At 52.4% G+C, this 23,253-nt stretch overlaps 6 protein-coding genes across 6 annotated transcripts; 2 read left to right on the forward strand and 4 right to left on the reverse strand.

Moving 5' to 3' along the window:
- Window positions 1–2,082: 2,082 nt before the first annotated feature.
- AYO20_10782 (hypothetical protein) lies at window positions 2,083–3,654 on the forward strand (the record flags this gene model as incomplete). Its single annotated transcript, XM_022649038.1, has 1 exon — window positions 2,083–3,654. The coding sequence occupies one exon, from the start codon at window positions 2,083–2,085 to the stop codon at window positions 3,652–3,654; it is 1,572 nt and encodes a 523-aa protein (XP_022495006.1).
- Window positions 3,655–7,773: 4,119 nt separating this feature from the next.
- On the reverse strand, window positions 7,774–9,444 carry AYO20_10783 (hypothetical protein; the record flags this gene model as incomplete). Its single annotated transcript, XM_022649039.1, has 1 exon — window positions 7,774–9,444. The coding sequence occupies one exon, from the start codon at window positions 9,442–9,444 to the stop codon at window positions 7,774–7,776; it is 1,671 nt and encodes a 556-aa protein (XP_022495007.1).
- A 2,065-nt stretch (window positions 9,445–11,509) lies between these two features.
- AYO20_10784 (hypothetical protein) lies at window positions 11,510–12,280 on the forward strand (the record flags this gene model as incomplete). The annotated part of the gene is made up of 2 exons (XM_022649040.1): window positions 11,510–11,565; window positions 11,629–12,280. 2 exons carry the CDS (start codon window positions 11,510–11,512, stop codon window positions 12,278–12,280), a joined length of 708 nt encoding a protein of 235 aa, XP_022495008.1.
- Window positions 12,281–12,405: 125 nt separating this feature from the next.
- AYO20_10785 (hypothetical protein) lies at window positions 12,406–14,178 on the reverse strand (the record flags this gene model as incomplete). Its single annotated transcript, XM_022649041.1, has 2 exons — window positions 12,406–13,556; window positions 13,620–14,178. 2 exons carry the CDS (start codon window positions 14,176–14,178, stop codon window positions 12,406–12,408), a joined length of 1,710 nt encoding a protein of 569 aa, XP_022495009.1.
- A 438-nt stretch (window positions 14,179–14,616) lies between these two features.
- Window positions 14,617–17,635, reverse strand: AYO20_10786 (ATP-dependent RNA helicase eIF4A; the record flags this gene model as incomplete). Its single annotated transcript, XM_022649042.1, has 10 exons — window positions 14,617–14,627; window positions 14,677–15,319; window positions 15,403–15,761; window positions 15,813–15,884; window positions 15,964–16,106; window positions 16,329–16,482; window positions 16,537–16,572; window positions 16,621–16,635; window positions 16,684–16,714; window positions 17,588–17,635. 10 exons carry the CDS (start codon window positions 17,633–17,635, stop codon window positions 14,617–14,619), a joined length of 1,512 nt encoding a protein of 503 aa, XP_022495010.1.
- Window positions 17,636–19,756: 2,121 nt separating this feature from the next.
- On the reverse strand, window positions 19,757–22,336 carry AYO20_10787 (hypothetical protein; the record flags this gene model as incomplete). The annotated part of the gene is made up of 1 exon (XM_022649043.1): window positions 19,757–22,336. The coding sequence occupies one exon, from the start codon at window positions 22,334–22,336 to the stop codon at window positions 19,757–19,759; it is 2,580 nt and encodes an 859-aa protein (XP_022495011.1).
- Window positions 22,337–23,253: the final 917 nt, after the last annotated feature.

Genomic DNA, 23,253 nt, shown 5'->3' on the forward strand with positions numbered 1-23,253 from the left:
GGGAGCAAGTCTTTCTTTGTGGCCTTGTTCGACCCTCGTCAGCCCATTTGTTGCCCAATTCGAGCCTAGATTCTGAAATATGTATGTACTCGACCACTCCTACGGCTGTTCTTGTCTGGTGATGCTGGATGATGGCTAGCCATGGGAGCATTCGCAGTCGACGAGCCACCAAAAGGGCGGTCAAGGGCGACCAGAGACTGGTCTGCCGGACCTTCTCGGTTTCATACATATCAAGGTTGGACTTTGCCCTCCCACAGCTCCAGTCGAGTTCTGGACCAAACTGCTCGAGAACAAGTCACTCTGTACTCGAATACTGCCGAATCGGGTTACACGTTCTGGCGCTGGAAAGGTCAAGCGACCGATCAGGTGCGAGCCCACCTGTCAAAGACGTCGCAATCTCGCCAGAGTCACCCGGTAATCTTGTCCCCGGCAGAGCAACGCGTACGGTGAACAGGGGTGTGCAGTAGAAAGTACCCGTACCTAGCTGTCCAGACCACGTTGGATATCCCATCAAAATGGCCCGGAGAAGGATGAGGGCGAGGCAGGAAAGACAGTATGTAGATAGTAATGGTGATAGGGACCCCGTGGATGGCAGAACCATGCAGGCATATTCCTCGCCCATTGTTGTGTCACCTCCGGCACGACCCAGGAGTCGTACAATGTTGACACCCAGTGGCTTGCACCGCATTATTGTGCAGATCGTCTTCTTCCATCCAGACTGAGACCATTGGGATGTCTTGACCAAATTGACCAAATTGTAGAGGGACGCTCGTCATACCGAGTACTCTGCAGGGCAAGGATTTCAAAAAGGCCAATCTCAAATCGGCCGGTCAGTCTCATTGATTACTTTTGGCCCCCATTGACCATGTTTCGACCATGCACCCCTTCTTTAGCATAATTCCAGGTCGACTATATTAATCCAGTATGCCCGGAGTTGCTATGGGAATGAGGAGAGGATTCAAAGGATCGAAGGGTAAACGCAAGCGATTGCATCAGACTTGCGATGAGCAGAATCGTTGCTGTGAATGAGATGTAAGCAGATCAGAGAAAGCAAAAGCAGACATATGGATTGAACCTGGCCTGCTCAAACACCAAAGAGCTTCTAGTGAAGCTGGTGTAGATGGTGGCAGGCTCAGAATCGACGAGTAGCGTGACGACTGTGAGGTGGACACAACGAGACAACGAGAGAGGCAGAGATTCGGACGATTGGGGAAAGCGACTTCACTTTCGGCTTCTGATGAGTGAGTTACATTGGGAAATCCCATGGTTGAAAAGCGAAGGCGAAAGAGGCAGCGGAGAGAGATGATCCAATACCACCAATGTAACCTGCACCTGTGACCTGCACAGCAAAAGGTAACCTGGAGCCTGGCCCTCAGTACGGAGTAGTAACCTGGCGTGTCAGGTGTGTCCGGTAATCTGCCACCAACACCACGACCACCTGCGCAGCCTGCAACGTACAGCGCCTAATTGCCAAGTCGCAGTTGCGCTCAGCTCACGCTCACGGTAACATTCTTCTACAGTTACATACAAACAATTCCACCTTGCGCCCTCAAACGCCCTCTTACCCTGCACGGTCCTGGTGGTGCTGGAACTCTACCGAGTCCTCTTTTCACAATACATGCCCAATGCACATCCTGTCCCCGTTCCCACTGGCACCATGCTTTGTTGACGGGCGAGCCATCGGTCAACCCCCATCCCATATTACCATCCCATCGTATCCCCATCCCCCCATTCGGATCCCCGAACCAGACAGATAATTGAACCGTTATGCTACTACCATTCCAGCAATCTCCAATACCACGGCCACTACCACTTCGCTCTCTATTCTTGCTGGCATTGTGCTTGCTGCTCCTGCTACACTACCGATCCTGACCCTCTCTGACTCCATGTCACGGCAGAATTCTCTTTGTTTTCCTTACCCTTGACACCTCACCACCACTACATCACCTCATCCGGGCTGTGTTCACAACAAACAAAACCTTCCCATCAGGCCCATCATGATTCTACTCTATCCCTTGGACGATTAAGACCACTACCCGAACCTTTTGGAGCCGGTCTGTCGAGTCTCCCTTCGTCGTCACCATGACCCTCCTCGATTTCTTCCGCAGCATTCTGCGCCGGCTGGCCGCCGTGATCCTCTTTCCCTCTGCCTTCAAGACCATGGACGTCTCGGTCAAATCTCCAAACACTGAGGTTACGGTGGTCGAGACTATGGACACCCTTCATTCCTTAGACTCGCTCAAGGACGAAATCATGCGTCTCTTCAGATATCCCTGTACCATGCGTCGAATGCTGTCCATGTCCTCCTCCCTCCGCGTCCAATACAAGGCCAAACTCCAAGAGAGCGATGCTTGCATGCTACCCTCGTACTGCGAGACATTGCCGACCGGAAAAGAGACAGGGACTTATATCGCTCTCGATGTGGGTGGCTCGACTTTCCGGGTGGCATTGATTGAACTCCGGGGAAGAGAGAATCGACACGGCCCTATGGTGATCAAGCACATGTCCACCAGTAAGATTGACGAGCGAATACGTAAACTACCTGGGACGGAGTTCTTCGACTGGATGGCCAGTAGGATACATGCTATGCTGGAAGAAGAGAAGGAAACTTGGTCGCCTGATCAGACGTTGCCCCTGGGTTTAGCCTGGAGTTTTCCTATTGAGCAAACAAGTCACCGGGGAGGGAAGGTTCAAGGTATGGGGAAAGGGTTTGCTTGCCATGAAGGTACCATGGGCATGGATTTGGGCCAACTCATCGAGACCGCCTGCGCGAGGAGGAGTTTGAAGGTCCGTGTTGACGCCATTGTCAATGATTCTTCAGCCACCCTCCTTTCCCAAGCCTACCTCGATCCTGCTACCTCCATGGGGCTTATTTTGGGGACTGGGACAAACGCCGCTGTATATCTGCCGACATCGTGCATGGGGAAGTCCAAGTTCGGGATTCGGGATCATTCATGGTTCGACAAGGCCGAGCGGGTCATTACGAACACGGAAGTGTCAATGTTCGGCAAGTCGATTCTTCCAGAGACGCGATGGGACGAGATCCTGAACCAGCAGCACATAAGGCCAGACTTTCAACCTCTTGAGTACATGACTACTGGTCGCTACTTGGGAGAGCTGTTCCGATTGATCATTCTCGAGGGTGTTGCAACCGGCGAGCTGTTCAGCGGCGTCATGCCAGATGTGTTGCGCGAGAGCTATTCTTTGGACACCGAGATCATGGCCAAGCTTGAGCTGGACAAGACGAAGAGTATGAGGGGCTCAATTTCGATGATCAAAAAGGCTTTTGGGTTGAAAAGAAGCCCGACACTGAAAGAAGTTTCGTTCCTCCACGAAGCGGCCGAGTCAATCTCTTATCGAGCCTCCGCCTACATCGCTGTTGCCGTGCACGCTCTCTGGGCTTTACAAAAAGACACCGAGGTCAACCCCACAACCCCGAACGGAACTCCCAAAACCTCGATTGCGTGTAACGGCAGCGTTATACTCAAATATCCCGGCTTCAAAGATCGTTGTGAGGGTTTCATCCGACAAATGATCTCCACTGGTTCATCGCCAGAAGGCACATTTGGTTCTGAAAGGATCGTTCTTGAGCCGACTCATGAAGCAGCCATATTCGGCGCAGCCGTCGCTGTGGCACTAACCAACGCGCCCTGAAGTGATTGGAACTGAAAACTTTGCAAAACATAAACATTCGAAGCCAAGCCGAAGGGAGCCTCGCCCCGCTGTCCACGTGGCCGTTAGTCAGCTGTAATGGATCAGATCTCGCCGTCTCAGTCAGCACGCATCGGTTCAGACTAGCTTCCAGAGTACCAAGGGACTACGCAGCCTTGTAATGAACGAAGGCACCGGCAACCAGGTTGGGAGGCAAAGGGGCGGGTTGTAAACGATATCAATGCCCGGAAAAGGGACATACCTGGTCTGCTCCTCGTTGTGCATACCAATATTGTCATCGTCAACAATTCCACCAGCGCTGTTTGGACGTCACGTCCATCTTCAATACGTTCTGCTCATTTGCGGATTTGGGGGGCTGGAGTTAGGGTAGAGGTGATGCCAGATGTGGCATCTGAAAGGACCTACCGAACGTATGTTCGGAGGCTAAACTTTTGATCGGCCTGCCGCACACTTCGTGTGTGTGATAGAGAGCAATATCCATTTGGTATGGCGGTGGATCTCATACATTGCTCAAGGCAACTGGTTTTAACTGCGAGAGCGGCATTCCTTTGTGGTGGCGGCATATGCCAGTCAGGGAGATTTGCTCCCAGTCGTGGACCTCCCAAAGTATGCGCTATCTACTCGTTATCCAAAAATGTATCATCTTGAGCATCCAGTACGAAGTAGCGTCTTGCTCGTGCTCCTGTCTGCATCGTCGATGGAATCTGATGTTGTCCCTCTCTTAGCCTTACACGTCCGTCTATCCTGATTCGGGACTGTGTATAGACCAGAGTAACGCTTGACGCAGCATCAGGCCTCGAGAACAGACAGGGGTGAGAAATGATGTTTCTCAAGCCTCGATGTCGCGATCTCCCCGCAACAAGGAAATAATCTCGTACGGGAGTGTATTCGATTACCATCGGTGAGGATAGTGAGAGCAGTCCGCATGTGTCGCCAACAAGGTGTTTGGGGGGGTGAGGCTGCGGACCCGCATATCATGGTGATGTTTGATCGAGATAGATTGAGATGAGAGGAGGGGGGTGGTGATGCGGTGATGGATGGATAGTGCTTGCAACCAGACTTGCGATGGTAACGCGTGCGGCGAAGCGATGGTTGGACGGACGGGACGAGGAGGAGAAGCTTGAGCATGTGGATGCGGCCTGGAAGCGCAGATCCGGCGTCCATCTGGTGTGGGGGATTTGTTGGCTGAATGGCTGAACGGCTGGTCAGGCTGTGCCGTCTATTTGTTTCTCCTCAGTTTCCAAAAGCTGAACGGAACTTGAGTGCTGCGGCTGTCAAATCGTTCAAAACGAAGTGTCTTGCACCCGCCAATTGCGTCTTTCCCTCTCTTTATCTTCTCGTGCTGGCTGCTCCGCGCAGGCACGCAGGTTCCGCAGTTTCTTCAACTCTTCCGCAGCCTGTGTACCTCGTACAGGTCTGGGCGACAAACACCCTCCTGGCGTCTTGTCTCCTCATTCCAGCCATCAATCCACGCCAGACCACCAAGCACCTCGTCCCTCTGACCCCTGCCTCCTTGTCTCCACCTCAGCCTGACTCCCACGACGATAGCTATGGCGTCCCTTGTCCGGACTCCTCGAACGAATACCGTGCCGATACAACACGATCTCAGCGGTCTTCTGACAGCTGGTTTGATTGGTCCAGATCCGCCCAGATCCGCTACGACCAACTTCCCTCTCATCCGCTTCCCCCATCCTCTCTCCTTGATTTGTGTCTCTGCCCAACAATTTTGCTCTCTCTTTCTGCGCGCCCGCCTTTTCCGCCGATGTTTGAGCGAAGAACAATGGCTGGTTTTTCGTCTTCCCATTCACCCGTCCACGCGTCGCTCACAAGAGGGTTCTGTGATGGGGCCCTAGCATCATCTTCTACTGAGGTGCATGCCAAGTCACCTTCCACCGTGAATCGGGGTCTAGCGAGGTACGGGCTTTTTCTCGGGCTACAGACACATGGCACGGGTACCACCATCAGCACCAGCAGACGAGAAGACGAAATCTAGTGCTCATTGGAGTGAGTGTCCAGTTCTTACATCGTTCACGGTCTAAGAATGGGGACGGACTGCTCGCCGAGTCATTTTCAAATGAAGCCAACCACAGAGGCAGGTATAATGTTTCCTTCTTTGTCTCCCCTCCGGCCTCAAAGAATAGGAACAACGTTACTCAACGAGCATGTTCCCTGGCACTATCGAGTTGGCGTCAAAGATGGAGTGGTTCTGATGGGACGGACCAACGCCACCACCAACGTCACCGTCACCATTATCACCACTCCCATCAGCGGTACAATGAGGTCACAGGGAACGGCTGCCTCGTCTCTAGAGCGCAAAAAGAAGGACAGTCCTTAACTCGAATGTCTCTCTGGCTAGACCACCCTGAAAATCTCTCTCACGGGCCATTTCAGCAAGTGTGAATCCCGAGATCGCACACCGTCGCATGGTATCCATTTCGATCCTCACTGCCGCTGCCGCTACTGCGACTGCTAGCACTGCGACTGCGCGGTTTCCAACCCCCTGCAAGACTCGTACAACAGCTCTTGGACACCGGATGTCGAGCATGACGACCAGAGGGCTACAGCCCATGTACGCTGCCAGGTCATCTTGACGCGGTTCTTCGGGGAAAGCTCGCTGCCACCGCCACTGCTGCAAAGACTTCCTTCTGCCCGATGACTTGTACGACGTGGTCAGCGGTGGAACAACGTGTGCCAGAGGCGCAGGATTCTTGCGTGCTGTCCGGCCTCACCGGGACCTGTCACGGCATGGCATGAACTAGGTCGGAAGCGGAGGGAGATAAAGGAGTTTGGTTGTTGGGATGACGATGGGAATGGAGGTTGGCCCCCTTTAGATAGATATGAACGAGAAGAGGCGAGGATGGGATCACGATGCGGTTGATGGTTCGCGAATAGGTCAGTGAGCACACGATCAACGCACTCACAAAGATCAGTTTTCTCTCTTCTCTTCTCTTTTCTCTATCTCGTTTATTCTATCTGTTTACCTATCGTAATAAGTATTCATGGCAATATAGTAGTACATCATTAATCATCAATCATCAATCTATCCATCAATCTATCTAGCTAATACATAATACATAATACATTGTAATACATACTTACTCGTTCCGAGATGGTATACGAGTCAATTCAAATCAAGTCGAACCAAGTCGAACCAAATCCAGTGTGGTTTTTCGCGGGCCCGTGGCTCCCGTCTTGCGTCTTTTATCTTGCGTCTTTCGTCTTCTCATCAAGCATGGGGGAAAAGAAAACCAAAGGCTTCATTATCTTTGCGTCGTCGTCGTCATCATGAGCATCCTTGTCCGTGTCTTTCCGTGTCCCATCTCGATCTCGATCACCATGTCCATGTCCATGTTCATGTTCACGTCCACACATGGATCCACGAGCACTAGCGGCATGGTGTTGACTTCATCGCAGGTACCACAGGTGTCGAGCATGCCCCGTCCACCAGTGACTTTCCTTTTCTGGCTGCTTCGGTTGCTTGTTGGGTCCGCGCTAGACTCGGACGTGGTGGAAAAGACGTGGATAGAACAGAGAAATGATTAAAACAAGTTCACTCTTCTGGGGGGCTTTTTTAGTCGTACATGCGGCTCCGCCACGGGTATCACACAGGATGGGGTATATTCTGTTTTCTGTTTAGGATATTTTGATCCTCTCTAGTCTGCCCGGTTTCTGGGTTTCTTGATCCTCGGTGTTTGGTGTTGGGTACATGATAAGGTTGGTTTCGTTTAGTTCTCAGAATCCATAATTGCTCCCGCACGTCGCTTGTAGCGAGGGATCTGCGAAGACGAGGGATTGGACACAGCCACAGACGAGGCGTGCAGTCACACCATTCCTGATCGGGTTAAATACCTCCATTTAGGAATATTACCTAAGTAGGCACGTAGGTACGGATTCGTACATTGTTGGTATTTGCATATCGCGCAGATTGTTGCTTGGCAGGTTCCTATTCCTTCCTCATCTTCCTTGTTGCCTCCCTTCGCCCCGAAGCGGGACGGGAGTGGAGAGGAGAGGAGCCCAGCGAGATGGTGACAAATGGCCGCTATGTCCCGCTGATCAAACGCTCACTGAAGAAAGTCTGTGTGGTGTGCCGCGAAGGTTCAATCACGGAGATAGCACTTCTTCGAGTCCCATGATATCTGGCCGTCCAGATGGTTCGCATTTATGGAGGTAGCGGCTCATGAGTTGTACTAGGTCGTCATCTGCAGGCGGATGCGAAGACAATGCACCATTTCGGTTCCGCCGCTCGAAGAATATGTGCCTTGCCAATCCGAGAAGCCACTCTCGAGGGCTTGCCTCTTCGCTGGGTGGTGGCACCGAGGGGCCCGCTGCTGCTTGCGCTGTCTGTTCATGTTGCGCAATTGACTCAGACGTGGTTGTCGATGTAGCCTGGACACCTAGACACGCCATCCAAAGGACGATTTCCTCGTGTTGGTCCCGCCAGTCTTCCTCCGACTCCACGAGCGCCGAGAGCGCCTGGCAAAGGCGACCAACAGCAGACCAGGAGTAATTAGTAGGATTTCTGGGCGGTTCAGTCTGTACTCGGGATCTCCTCGCAGCTTCCGCGTCCGCTATGACGATCAAGAAGCTCTGCTTGACGCACTCCGACAGCAAGCCCTGCAATCCGTCTCCTGGAGAACTCGGTGCCATGGAAAGTAGTCGATGGACGATGGCATATGCTCTTCTCGTAGCCCATTGCTCAATGGGAGATCGGCTGAAATTGTGGATCCGGTTGAATTGCTGCACTTGGAACCACTGTATCGTGTCGACAAGGATGGGCGACAATTCATGTTGTACCAATGATCCGTACTGAAGCAGACCGGCGCCACTGGGGATGATTCCGCTCTGAGCCAGAGCCGGAAGTATTTCGTCTCGCATTTGCTGGCGTGGCAGCATGCCAGGATCCCAGGTAAGAGGCATCAAGGGATTCTCCCCAGTCCCGCCGGCTACCAACAGATCCCACAGCCAGCACACCAGACGCATGGGCGGTTCCAGGATCTCAAGGCCTCCGACTGATTGAACAAGGTGCTGAACCATCCGTAGATGTGTCCTAGCTCCCTCGAAATTGTCCACGTATCTTTCAAACGTCGACAACGCCTTGAGATCAAATATGAGACTCTCGTTAGGCTGTGGTGCACCGGCCAGATGGTGTCGCAAATGCTGAAGAGCTTTGCCCATGCAATATTCGGGCGAGTCACGTCGGTCAAGCTGGAGCCGCAACACGTACTTTAGAAATCCTGTGCTTGCGGCGAGCAGCGAGAACATGTGCATCCTGTTTTCAAGGCAACCCTGGACGATTCGATCGATGGTCGCGAGACAGGATTCAGAGCTTGATATTGCCTCGTCCAGCACGTCCAAGTCCCGAAACACTGCCGGCAGCCACGACTCGACGGCGTACCTGAACGCATTATGCGACCACCACGCATCATCCGGCGACTCGAGATAGGTGAATGGATCAGTTGAATTTCCTGTGATCTGTGTCATTGCGGCAGGTGAAGGAGCCGCAGATGTCTCGGCAGAGCTGGTCTCGGAGAGGTTACCTTGCCTTCCCCAGCCCACGATGCTCTGCGCGTGAGTCGCCTCAGTTTGGGCACTGTAGAGCCTCTGTTGACGTCGCAGTGCAGCCCGCCATTGACGAGCATGGCTAGTAATGGTTCGAAGTTCCTCTCTCTCTTGTCGGGTGGCGGAGAGTCTCTCAGAGTCTGGGGTCCGGTTGACCCAAAGGAAATCTGGGTTAGTGCCACCAGGTCGTCCTCTTCCTCGTCGCGTCGACATTGTGCGGTATGCATGGTACAAGTTCCATAATGCATGTCCACGGTAACGACAGGGAACCGCAGGGCATATCTAGTTTGCGCATCTCTGGTCTTCTTCCGAATGAAGCCCGACAGGGAAAGGAGTAAGCCTAATCGATCGAAGGCCAAGGATGCTTCCATTGTCGTAGGTGTGAGATCGAAGCAACCTCGTAAAGGCACGGGTGCGACAGATCGAGGTCTGATAGTGGTCGACATAAAGACTCAATGGGACCGTACCGCAGGACCCCTGCGGAAACGCCTTCGAGTACGAGTATTGCCTTGCAGGGGTTTGGAAACGGCCCTGCCGGCATGCAGGCGACCGGGGTTGGAGCTTGCGCTGTGAGTGGTGCTGTCTGAAGCTGTACCCATGTCGCTCCGCCAGCACGCGAACCAACCAGACCTGAGCAAGCTTGTACCCTTCTGGAGTTTTTCTCGGATACGTTCCGCCTCGTAGTCCCAGATCATTCAGCCTAGCGTCGCACCCCTCTTCCGTGCTGCCTTCAGGATCCGCCATTTTTGGAATGTCAAATCGTACAACATCGTCCGCAATATCATCCACGCCGTCGTTCTCTTTTCCAAATTCTCATAGGACAGCCCCGGTTAGCCATGGAAAGAGGCGCATTTCTTGACTGCATCGTCCGATGCCACAATCCCGAGTTGCGTCAGATACCGCGGTATTGGGCCATGGCACAATGCAATGCAGCTAGGTCCTCCGACTTTACTGCGAAAAATTTAGTAAGCCGCCGGGCCTGTTTGGGATTTCCGATGATTGCTGCCAAGTTGTCACCTTTTTGTTCCCTCGACCCGCAGGCCCTCTGAACCGTGTTTAAGAAAGGTAGTAGACACATTCCGTTCAAGGCTGTATATGACACTGCCGGGTAGGGAAATAGACAGAAGTATGGCCACAGCTGCATGCCATTGGCAGACGTCACTTTCATCGTCGTGGAGCACGGCATCGAAGGATACTTTGGAGCATGTTCGTAGAGGAATATTTTTTTTTCCTCGACTTCGAGGATGGCGAACGGCGTAAGGAAATGAGGGCTCGTTGTACGAGCAAAGCTGATGCTATTGTCAGAGAAAACCTCACGGCCATCGTACAACTAAAGCCGCCGGATATCTCGACCGAGCTTGACCACTCCGAATGGACGTGTTGATCTAACCATATTACTTCCCGAACTCAGCTTGAATTAGCATGTGGATAAGGTCCAGTCGCTTTGCGTCAATTACAGAAGATCTTGATGGTGACGTTCGTGCAGGCTCCGACATGATCTGATAAAAACGGAGCGGAGGCGACCTTGACCCTTGCAGAGGCGGTCCTTCAGCCTTGCTGCGAGGTGACGAGGAAGACCTTTGAGATCTCAGATTGTTCTGGTCAGTCTCGTAGGAGGGGGGGCGAGATTCTTGGTGTCATAGTATACATGTTACGAACCACTCATGGGGACTTTGAAGACCTCAAGGCCTACAGGTTTGGGTAGCAGCCGCAATTGAAGCGAATAAGAAGCAGACAAGGGCGAGGATGGTAGATTGATGAGCATCCGTCCAGCAATGTTCGATATTTACTCAAGCACAGGAAGGAAAAGCACTGGTTTAACCAATTGCCGCTTTAGCCGCCCCTTCAGAGTTTTGTCACCTGTCACCTGCGGTGGCGAAAGCAGCGAGGCCATCATCTCCTTTACCCGCGCACCATCTCGAAGATACTCGCACAAAGTCGGCGGAATGGACAGGAAAGTAAGAGATGGGAAAGGAACACACCGAGGGAAGGCGAATGATGTGAGGGTGTTGCACTGCAAGCACAATGGATGAATGTTTTTGCCAACATCTCCCCTCTTTTGGTGGCCCGTCCGAAAGTTACCGATGCCCTCCAGATTGACCAGTCATGCAAGGCACACAATTCCCACAGTGACGGATGGTCGACAGTGGAGACTGAGGGGAAGACCTCAGATGTTTTCAATGTTCAAGGCTATGGTGTAGACCTTGTTTGTGACTAGTAAGTTGCTTTCAACCACCCTCTCGGCGGCTTAGGTATACACCATTGCAAGGTGCCCTCTATGGCCTCCATCAAGGCAAATTGTCGCAAGGTCATCTGCATTGGGCGAAACTATGCGTATGCACTCTCCCGCCTCTCAGCGGTGTAACTTTGTGAAAATACTGACATGCTCTGGTGTAGTGATCATATAACCGAGTTGTCATCTGCGCGTCCGGCACAGCCTTTCTTCTTCCTCAAGCCACCATCCTCTATCCTCCTACCAGACAAAGGTCCTATCATCCGCCCTCGCGGTGTGAATCTGCACCATGAGGTTGAGCTTGGCTTGGTTATTGGAGAAACACCGACCCCGCTGAAGAATTTGCAAGCGGACGATTCCCGGTTCCTCGACCACATCAAGTGCTATTTCCTGGGTATCGATGTGACTGCTCGAAATGTACAGGATGAAGCAAAGAAGAAGGGTCTTCCCTGGTCTATCGCCAAGGGTTTCGATACCTTCCTGCCTATCAGCCACGAGATCCCCTTCGACCGCATCCCAGATCCTCACAATGTGCTGCTGTGGCTGAAGGTCAACGGCGAGGTCAAGCAAAAAGATAACTCCAACTTGATGTTGTTCAATATCCCCAGGATGCTGAGCGACATCAGCAAGGTCATGGCTCTCGAAGAAGGCGACATTATCTTGACAGGAACTCCGAAAGGCGTCGGGCCGCTCAAAGGTGGAGATAGGGTGGAATGCGGTCTGGAGGCGGATGGACTTGAAGTGGTCGAGGCCAAGATCAATGTCGATGTCGTGGATGACGAGTCCGAAGATGGATATATCTTCAAGGAGACTTGAAACTTCCAAAAAGTTATGACCAGTTATAAAGTGGATGCCCGGCCTCCTCAATCATCAGCGCCATTGAATGTTTCCATGCCATCTACCCGTGCAAGAGGTATTGCGCAGTGACTGCATTCGGCCAGCTACTCTTCGTCTGTGGTAGGTAGAATAGGGATCTCTGGTGGAGGTGGCAGAGGTAGTCCTCTCTTTCTGTGCCCTGCCCGTTGACGTACTCTCGTGGGAAATGAAGGCTTGGGGTCATTGTGCAGAAACCCCTCGTCATTGCTGCTTTCTTCCATTAACTCTGCATTTTGTCCGCGGAATGACACAAGTTTGGGGGAGATGTGATGATTTGGAGGCGCTGTCGGGCGAGGCTTCGGTTGCTTTGCTGAGTGATCAGTTTCGTTGACGACGGCTCTCCTCTTGTGGCTTTCACGACGCTTTGCTGAGAAGGTCGTGGTTTTTGCGGCGCCTGTCTCCTGGGGGTTTGCAGTCACCTTTGCAGATTTCTGAGGCGGCGCTCGCGGTTCCGTGGCGTCGACAGCCTGCCGCTGTCTCTGCGCCTCATCGGGGACCTTGCCAGGATTGGTCTTGAGCCTCGATCCCTGAGTGATGTCCCGTCTTGTCCTGTGAGCCGGCGGACCTCTGTTTGATTCGACTTCGTGCCGTTTTTCCGTCTGCGTTTGGAGATTTTGTTTCTGGGCCACGCGTTGGCTTCGTCGCAGCGGTGCATCGACAGTGTCTCGTGGTACTTTGCCGTTTTTCGCCTCCTTGCCCACGCCATCGACACGCTGTCCTGACTTACCGACTGCAGCAAGCCCTGCGTCTATCTGTCTCGGACGCGAAGTTTCCACCGATGTGTCGTTGGCAAGAAGTTGTGAGCATAGATTTCCAAAGGCGGTAACGTTGGCCCAAGTCCATCCACTCGAGTCAAGCCACTGCTGACACTGTTTTCTATGGGTGGTTTGATAGAGTCCCTCCACAAAATGGTGTATGATTGTCTCTTCGAAGTCCTGCGGCAAGGCTTGGACGAGTTCCTGACCTTGGTCGTAGTAATGGTCCCAGCCGTCAAATCTTCTCTGCCGGAGGGTCTTGATCTCGGCGAGCCGCGACGCCTCTATGGGGAGTGGTGACAACATTCTGAGGGACGGCTCCGCTGCGCGGCACTCATAACCAGCATAGCTGATCGTGTGAGCATTGGCGTCGAGGTCGAGATCGTTTGGGAGTGTCATCTCTCGAGCCTGCTGAGGTTCAGAACGGTCAGGGAGGGAATCCCGAACCTGGACCGATTCATCTGCAAAGAGGTCAGCAGTTTCTTGTGAGCGATGTGTACCTAGCTCATAAAGAGGGCTCATACGCTCTGCAGTCTCTGAAACGTGGCTGACTGAGTCTATTACAACGATGCCAGCATTTTGATCACTCCAGAGTTTGTTCACGCGACTTTCCAACACTTTGACGAGTGCGGTATCTGCCTTGGAATCAAGAGCTCTTTGCAGATTCTCGAGGGTTTCCGTCTGCTTCTCGACAATTGCTATTTGTGTCTGCTGGACCGTTTGTGCGTCGTGATAGGACGCCTTGATATCTGAAGTCTCGGTTTGCAACGCTCTGCACGACTGTCGCACTGCCCGTAGCTCACGAGCCTGGTCGTTGAGCCGAGTTTCCTGCGTCTCGAAAATGGCAGAGGCTTTCGTATCGTGGTCGACAATGGACACCTTGATGGGCTTGACCTCGTTTTCGATGGCAGTCTGCCGTTGGGTCGAATCTCGTATCTCTTCACGCAACATTGCGACCTCTTTGACACATGTCTGGAGCTGCTCGTGTAGGAACACATTTTCTCGACGGATTTGATGGGCTCTAAGTAAGTCGATAGCGTAGTTGACCGTCATCTTTCGATCTGAAAGCGATGTGACGGGCATTTTGAGCGTTTGAAAGACGGAGGTTTCTCTGAAGAAAAGAAAACCTCGTGCCAAGTTCTCCTCCCTTGCACATCAAAGACCCTCAGACATTTTTTGTGGTACATCAACCTTTTGATTTTCTACCTATCTATCGCAAAGCAGCAAAGAGAAACCATCATTCCTGCGTTGTACATGAGAATGCACTTGGAATCTGTTGAGCGACAGCCAACAATAATAGTCAGCTAAGCATTAAGAAGCAGAAACGCCTGCGAAATCTGCCCACATAAGCAACATTCGACCGTCACGTTCTGATAGTGTCCGTCCTCATGATAAGAAAAACATGACTTTTTTTCGTGAGCGACAACATTGAGCCAAGCAGTCGGAGACAGGCTTCATCCCACTTTTCTCGAGTCGTTGCTACATCTGAACAAACGCCATCCACATGCCCGATGAGAGTGATTAGATGAGGTCTGGACAAAAGTTAGTTTCCGTGTAGATATCAAGACAGAGGTAACATACCAGCAACGTTCATTGGCATCTCTTCGATTTGAGTGCTGTAGAATTGTTCGATTTCTCTCATCATGCGAACATCGTCGGCGGTGACAAAGTTGATGGCAACACCTTTTCGGCCGAATCGACCACCACGTCCGATACGATGGATGTAGTTTTCGCGGTTGGCAGGGAGATCGTAGTTGATGACCAGTGAGACTTGCTGCACATCGATACCACGCGCCAAAAGGTCGGTGGCAATCAACACTCGCGAGGATCCTGATCGGAACTCCTTCATGATCACATCACGCTGAGCCTGCTCCATGTCGCCATGCATGGCAGAGACTGTGAAGTCACGAGCCTGGAGCTTGTCGGTGAGCCAGTCGACCTTTCTTCTCGTGTTGCAGAAGATGACGGCTTGTGTGATGGTCACTGTCTCGTAGAGATCAGACAGCGTGTCGAGTTTCCACTCTTCCTTTTCCACCGCAATGTAGAACTGTTTGATACCCTCCAATGTCAACTCGGCCTTTTTGACGAGGATGCGGACCGGGTCGCGCATGAATTTGGTCGTGACCTCCAAAACGTCTTGGGGCATCGTGGCGGACAAGAGGACGACCTGAGTGGATTGGGGAAGGAGTTGGAAGATGTCGTAGATTTGTTCGGTGAATCCGCGCTGCAATCTGTTAGCATCTCCAAGGTGGTGATGGTGGTGGTGGCGACGACGACGTCGAGCGCCAATGTGGCCAAAGCACTTACCGAGAGCATCTCGTCAGCCTCGTCCAAAATGAACATCTTCATGCTGTCCGTCTTCAACACCCGACGCTGGATCATATCGTGCACACGACCAGGAGTACCGACAACGACCTGTGGGCCGTCCTGAAGCGCCTTCATGTCCTCGCGCACATTTGTTCCTCCGATGCATGCGTGGCATTCCACATTCATAAAGTCTCCGATCGCGACAACCACCTTTTGGATTTGCTGCGCCAGCTCACGCGTCGGCGCCAGGATCAGAGCCTGGCATGCCTTGAGGTTGGGATCGATCTTTTGCAAGCACGAGATGCTGAAAGTAGCCGTCTTTCCTGTTCCGGATTGCGCCTGGGCGATCACGTCCGATCCTGGTCGGTTTCGGTCAGTTTTTGACACAATTTTTTGCGACGACGACGTACCTTTGATCACCGGCATGATTGCACGCTGCTGGATAGCACTAGGACGTTCAAACCCGTACGCATAAATTCCTGCTGCAATTAGCATCTAGAAGAATGTCGAGAGGGGCAGGGGAAGGGGAAGGGGAGACGAAGGTAAGGTGCGGCGACATACCTCTGAGCAGCTCCGGTTTGAGACCCATAGCATCGAAAGAATCGGTAACCTCATCGTAGTTTGACTCAATTTGAGACTCTGGGACTTCTTCAAGACCTTTGTCGGCCATGATTGCGATTTGGTTGATTTGGTTGCTGAATTTGCTGTGGTGCACAGAAATTTACTGAGAATAGGGATTTTCACGCCTGTAAAGAGCGTGAATGTCAGTTGAGAGTAGTGTGAGTTATGGGAAGAAAGAATCTCGAGAGCGAGATTTGTATGTTGAAGATATGAATGAGAGGAGGCGTCTGGAGAAAAGAAAATTTTGAAATCGAATCATCCAGTCGTAGTGTCACGTGATAGGCTTGGCGGGTGTGGCGACTCACCTCGTGACTGGGCAGCCGCCGAGGCTGAAGTTGCCAGCCTCGCCCCCGTCCACCCCAGCCTCAGCCTCAGGCTCCACCTTGATAAAAACACCGTCTGCCTCTGAGGCAACGGTGGTGTTGGTGGTGGTAGTGGCGGCGGCGGCCTCCTCCTTCACTATCGCCATCTGTAAGTATAGATACCTTCCTGAACTTCAGCTAACAAACATACCAGATGCTACTGGATTGGCTGCGGCGTCCCTCGCGGCTACACTATGTTAGTATATACCACCTGCGTAGGTTACCACTGGCGTACCCTTCTTTACAGCCTCTGATGATCACGTTAGTATATCAGGCGTACTTCAAGGATAATACATACTCTTCTTCTCCCTCTGCCTCTTCCTTCTCGCCTAGTATATATCAGTAGCTCCATGTCAATGGAGGGCGCTGCCCATGACCCCGTTGGACATGGCGTCCCTCAGAGCTAGGATTACTTACTCGGCTCTTCTCGCTCTTCTTCTCCCTCTTCTCACTCTTCTTCTCCCTCTTCTCCTCCTCGCGGAGGAAGGGGGCTGGGCGGGAGGGCCGCGCAGGGAGGGGGAGGTACCTTGCTGGAGCACGTCAGCATCTATCCAACTTTTGTCATGTGGGGGAGACTGTAGGTCTCGAGAGCATCGCAAGATATGGAGGTGACACGAGAGGTGAGACCATGTAGGTCAGTTTCTCTGGGAAAGGCAAGACAAGTGTCTGCCTCCTCGGCGACACCCCACGAGATAGAGCGGCTGTCTGAATCCCAGTGTGTGTTTCTTGCTCTGGTGGAATGCGAATGTGAAGTGAAATTCAAGATGAGAATTGCAGATCAAATGTACTGGGTCAGTGAGGGAAATGGGTTCGAGGCACGACTGAGGGATACAGTAAGCAAAGCATTGGCCTGTTTGTAGGAATGCGGGCATAGGCAGCCCGTCTTCAACATTCAATGCACGTAGGTTGACTTGGTGAACTTGAAATTTGATCTGAAGTCTGAAGTGAAGTTTCAAATGAAATTTGAACTGAAAGACTGGTAGATTTCCCAGAGAAAATAGTATGAAAGGCTCGATAGAAAGGAGCAAGACACGACAATGTTCTTTCCTCATGCCATACGAGCATCTCGCAGCAGTCTCAAACGTCCAGTGTGTGTTTCTTGAGTGATGAGAAGTGAAACCAATCTCTCACCAAACTCGACACGGGGAAATGTACAGTACTTGCAAATTGAGGGTGAGGTACAACACAATAGAGACACTTACGAAGATGTTAATGACTTGATAGGCGGCACGCGAAAAATTCCACGACATTTTTGTGATATTTTGGTATAGAGAAGAGGAGAGAGTGACCAAGATGTGAGGATCAGGGACCTCCTTCTACAGACCCGTGACCCTCGCTGGACTCTCATTCGTCAACCCCACTCCACCGCACACCATAGACAGACTCTACTTGATGAGCCCTTCGATGCCATTCATTGTCAAGTGCACCCGTATATACAGACAAAATCCCCCAGCTTTAGATCAGCAGTCTTGACGAGCGAGTGTGCGTCCACTTCGTCTGGTGGTGGACGGTCCAGTCTCGCTGGACCGGGTAGTCTCAATGGGTCGCTTTCCGGCGTTTTTCAATAAGAATGCTAACCCTTCAAGCCTAGTTGCTGTGTCTCCTTACCTGGACGAGTCCAAAGTGTGAGTTACCTATGATTATATCTTGCTTTGGAAGTATTCCTATAAGAGTTTCTCGGGCAGCCAATCACGACAAGCCATTTGCTGCTGCAAGGGTCTCAGCCCTAGGATGCAAGTGGAAGCCCTGGACGCCTTAGTTCCTTCCTCGCCCTTTCTTTCAACTACATCTTTCGAAGATGAATGAGTGACGCTGCGAGCTTTGGAAAAGCGCCATTATGTGCCGCCAATAGCATTGCTCTCGACGCCACCTCACTGGCTCGCTTGAAGCCTCGAGATGTCTCTGACTCATAAGAAGGATTCGTAATGACCTCCATCGAATTCTAGGGCGACATCAGGCCGGAAGCGCCACCACCTGTTTAGGCAAAGCCAACTCCGAATCCTCAGTGAACATGCCACCAAGGCGATAACACGGCTGCAACTAATAAAAATGCTCGACAACAAGTATTTACCCTGACTCGGGACCGCAAGTTCAAGCGCAAGTTCGCTGGATACTCGAGTAGAATCCAACACGACTCAATTTAGCTGGCACCTTTTCTCTATTGTATGAATGCGACTCTTCTTGCTATTCTATACCTCGCTGTCGCCTACGCTCCTAAGGCAATACCAAGGAGATCCTGAGTTAAAAGCCCCCTAATGGGCGAGTATCGCTAGCGAGAGCGGCGAGCGCCAGGAACCGCGGCCGATAACGTGCAGAGGAGGAAGAACAGCGATATCAAGAGGTACTGCAAAGAGTAACCTGTGGCACAGACAGGGACCACAGGGACAACGAGAGAATTCAGCGCCTATGGAAAACAATCGATAGGAAGGGGTGGAATATGTGCTAGGGACCCCTCCGCCATCGAATGCGCCTTAGTAAAGACATCTACCTATCCAGACACCTGAACAGCTGCTACCACGCCGCAGTCCTTCTAGAGACAGACAGGTGTAGAATAGCAAGAAGAGACGGATTCATACAATAGAGAAACTGGTGCCAGCTAAATTAAGTCTTTCTAGATTCTACCCGAGTATCCAGCGAACTTGCGCTTGAACTTGCGGTCCCCCCGAGTCGTTCATTCGCCCTCCATTGCAGGACATTCCAAGTAGCACAAAATATACAAACCCCCCATGTCCGACGGGGACAGAAGACAGACAGATAATTACTGTGTGATCAAGGAGGCCTCCACAGTCCTATCGTGCGATGTCGGCCTCTATTTGCGAATGTTCGCTGTCGAGAAAACCTACTACACTCTTGTGTGAGAACGGGGAAAAAAAAAAGAAAAAAGAGCAGCCACCAAATTAGATATAAATTTTGATACATATACATACAATACATTCAATCGATCGCCGGCAAAGATAACAAACAAAAATCAAACAGCAAAGATTATCTACATGCAACTACCTACCGTCCCTAATATGAACACATCAACTCAGAAGCAAGCCGAGCAGTGACCCCCCCTTTTTTTCCTTTTCCCCTGGGTCATCCTGCTCGGTTTCTTCCCATTTTTACCTCATCCATCCAGTCAGTCAATCAATCAGTCAGTCAGTCCAGTAAGGCGCTATGACTTCCCGTAATCGTTGATTCTCCCCTTCCCACTGGTCATCATGGGAAAAGCCATGTCGGCTGACAAAACCCTCTTCTCTTGCCCTATATAGGACGTTGCTGGATATGCCCCCAAAGACCCCACCCAACCTCTATTCTCGACCAGACGCCCCTGATTAAATACTGGTTGTTCGTATCCGCATCTCGGGTTTTCAAAAGAGATCTCTCCCCTAGAAGGCTTCTTCAACGGGACAGTCGACGCTTTCGTGCCCGTCACGCTCACACAATGCACACCACTTCTCCGGGTCGATGACACCTGTCGTCCGCCCAGCTAGCATGCCGGCTTGTGCACCTGTTCCCTCTATAAGTTTGGCTGGTGCTTGGACTGGAGCAGCCGTGGATGTGGATGGAGCGGGAAGCGGAGGATTTGCCATTCTCACACTGGGAGATTCTGGGGTTTCTGATGTAACTGGTGGAGAGGGTAGATCTTCTGTAGGCGGCGGGTTGGGGTTGACGTCGGACGGTGAGGTGATGGTGTTGTTCGTCGACTTTCGACTCATAAGGGGCGCTGGTCGATCTGGATCCCGTGGTCCTGCTGTCACTGCCAGCACCTGTCCAGCATGGTCGACATGCTCTTCATCATCTCCGGGATGGCCCTCGAGACCGACGCTTCTGTCATTTTGGTCGTCCATATGGGACGAATCGACGTCGGTCGTAGTCTTCTTGCCTGGGCCAAACATGTTTCCACAGGTCAAAATATCATGCCCGCCTTCTTCGCAGATCTCGCACCACAAAACTGCGCTTTCAGATGTAGACACATCCGTTACGCCATCGTCAGACCTCTCTCGTTCCCTGACGCCAGTGTCATAATCGAGACGTTGTCTCACTGGCGACGCTATCCCCGAGGGAGCATCATGCCAGGCTTCCTGGCCCGTTGTTTGACTGTCTTGTCGCTCATGACCACTGGTTCCGTTTCGTTTCACAGGCCCGAGGACAACCGTCCGCTGGCTTCCAATGGTACCGGTGCTGAGGTGCTTGCGATCCAGTTCCTCGCTGTTGCTCCTAGAGTGCCCAGTGCGCATACCTGTATGGATGCCAAACGCAGCTCCGCCCATAGGCATAGGGAACTTTGAAAGTGTGACGCTATTTCGTAGCTGTCTGACCTCTTGCACAAGTTCTTCCTCATGAGCACTCTTTTGTTGCAGAAGAACCTCAAGATCGCGAATTTGTTGTTGCAGAGCATCTTCTCCGCCATCGCCAACCGGGGACGAATCTTTCCTTTGATGTCCGTTGGCCACCGCAATACCGTTTGGTCGTTTAGGGCTGGTAGCATTCAAATTTTGGATAATGGCTTTCAATCCCCTGATTTCATCATCCTTTGCGGTTAATTGTGCTTCGAGCTCTTGGACTTTGGACGAAGACGAGTAGCCACCACCACCATTCAGCTGCTCTTCCGTCTTCATCCTCTCCTTCTCCCGCCTTAACTCGCTTCTCGATCTCTCGACCTCGCCCCTCAAGAATTCCACCTCGCCACGCGCCTCAGCCTCGCCGCGCCTTGCATCCTCGAGGCCTTCTTCAAGCTCCTGCACAAGCTCTTCCAACTGCTTAAGTTGCTGTGCGACGGTCTCGACATCCTCACTTCGATCCTGTAGATTTCTCACTTCTTCGAGCAACTCATCTACTCTCTTCTCGTAGACACGTTCCGTTTCGGTACTCGCCATCTCCAACGTATCGATCGTCGAGCGGAAATCAGCACGGTTAGCATCAAATTCCGCCGTGAGCAATTTGATCTTCTCATTCTTCTCCCGGAGGGCTTCTCTTAGGGAAACGACGTCACGGGGGAGGTCGTCTTCATCATCCTCTCGGGCCCGTTTCTCCGCCTGCTGATCTTCCTCCAGTCCAGGAAGGAGTTTTTGTATCTCGTTGAAGTTCCGTTCCATTTCGGCAAAACTCGTGCCTTGGTCATGTATTTGGCGTTTCGCGTTTTCCAATTCTTCATTCAATTCGCGAATCTTGGTCTCGTACTTTTCCACGTTGCTTTCGGCCGTCTTTCGGCTGAAATTGGGTGTCGGTGTCGGTGTGGATTCCGCCTCTTGTTCGGGGATCTCATCGAAACTTGACTCGGGGCCTAACGAGGGACTTGCAGATGCAGTCGAGCTGCCCTGTCTCAGGCTCTGGCTGAAGTTGTTGACACCGCGTTGCTGGCTGGCTTTTGCGTAAGGCCCGCCAGGGCCTCCTCCATTTGTGCTCTTTGCCAGACCGATACCGCTGGGTCGTGTCTTGGGTGTGGCCAGCGTCCTGGGTGTCGGAGTATTGACTTTGCGCAGCGGACTCGAGGGTCGCGGTAGTGATTCTCTTCTGAGGGGTGGTTTGAGTGCCGGGCTGGCGGCACCCGATGATCTCAGTCCACCGGGACCTATGGACTGACTGAAGCTGGGTTTGACAAGACCCGTGGTCACGCCGGGGGTCCGCCCACCCTGATTGAAGCTGGCAAGTCTGTTGGTGGGTGTGCCCGGGCCAGGACTTGCTCTGACACCACTGAGCCCCAATCCTGATCCTGCACTGCCAGCACTGCCGGGTTTCTTCACGGCCTTCTCCAAGGGTAGAAATATGCCCGAGCCCGGGATCGTGGTTCTGAAGTAGTATTTTCCATCCACCTCGCCGGAATTTTTGCCGCGAGGCGCATATTCTGTTGCAAGTTGTACGCCCGCAAATATTCCCTTTTTCCCAGTGACAGGGCCGATGAATTTGACGACACCATGCATGTCGCCGGGGACCATGACAGTATCCCCGATGCTGATGGCCGCCATGGCGGACTAAGGAGGCTATTCAAAACCCAGGGGAATCGGGCTCGAGGCAAATGCCAGGACGGATGGAACGATCAGGCCGATGAGCGCTCGTTGTCTCGAAGTATCGCGGGGTCGAGCGGCGATTCAAGCCACGTTGGACGTTTCAGTGCCCATCGAAGAAGTAACGGGTGCGGGCTCGGCGAGATCTGCAACTCGCCAGAACTTGTGGAGGACAAGCACCTCGGGTTGAGCAGACTGAGGCAATTCAGCGAAAGGCTAGGAAATCCAATCTTATTAGATGAGGGCTGCGCTGATATGAACCATCGACCGTAGGTGTCAAGATATGGTGGCTGCTGACAGGGACAAGAGATAGGGAAAGGGGAGGCAGGACGAGTGCGTGTGGTGTTGGTGTCGCAGCGGTAGGCGGCGGTTGGTTGTACGGGTCAAGGCAGAGGGATAAACAAAAGACGTAGGGGCAAGAACTAAGCATAGTTTTGGGTCGCGCCGAATCGCAGGTTAGGAATACGAGTAAGCTGAAGCATTGTTGTTATGTACGCATTGGTGAATGGTGAATGGTCATGGAAACCCGACCAACATGGGGGTCCTTTTTTTCTTGACAGGGTCGCAGGTTGGTGCCACGGGGTGCGCAGGCACCGCAGGCGAGGAAACGAAGGCGCCAAAGGGGAGCGACTGGCGAGGAAATTTGTCTGATTTGCTTAGCGAATCTGGAGCTAAATTCAACCCTCCAGTCACTGAGCTGCTGGCCCGCTGACGGCCGCTTTGGCGACAGGGATACAGAGTGCCGGGGCTCCAGGCCAACACGATCCCACTGGACTGGTCCATCCGGGCTTCTGAGAGCCAGATGGCAAATGGCAGATGGCAGATGGCCCAACATCCTCGCTCGCCTATTCCCACCTCCGACCTCCTCACCAGCGACC

Source organism: Fonsecaea nubica (genome assembly GCF_001646965.1).
Source record: "Fonsecaea nubica strain CBS 269.64 chromosome Unknown Scaff121, whole genome shotgun sequence".
Lineage (NCBI taxonomy): Eukaryota > Fungi > Ascomycota > Eurotiomycetes > Chaetothyriales > Herpotrichiellaceae > Fonsecaea > Fonsecaea nubica.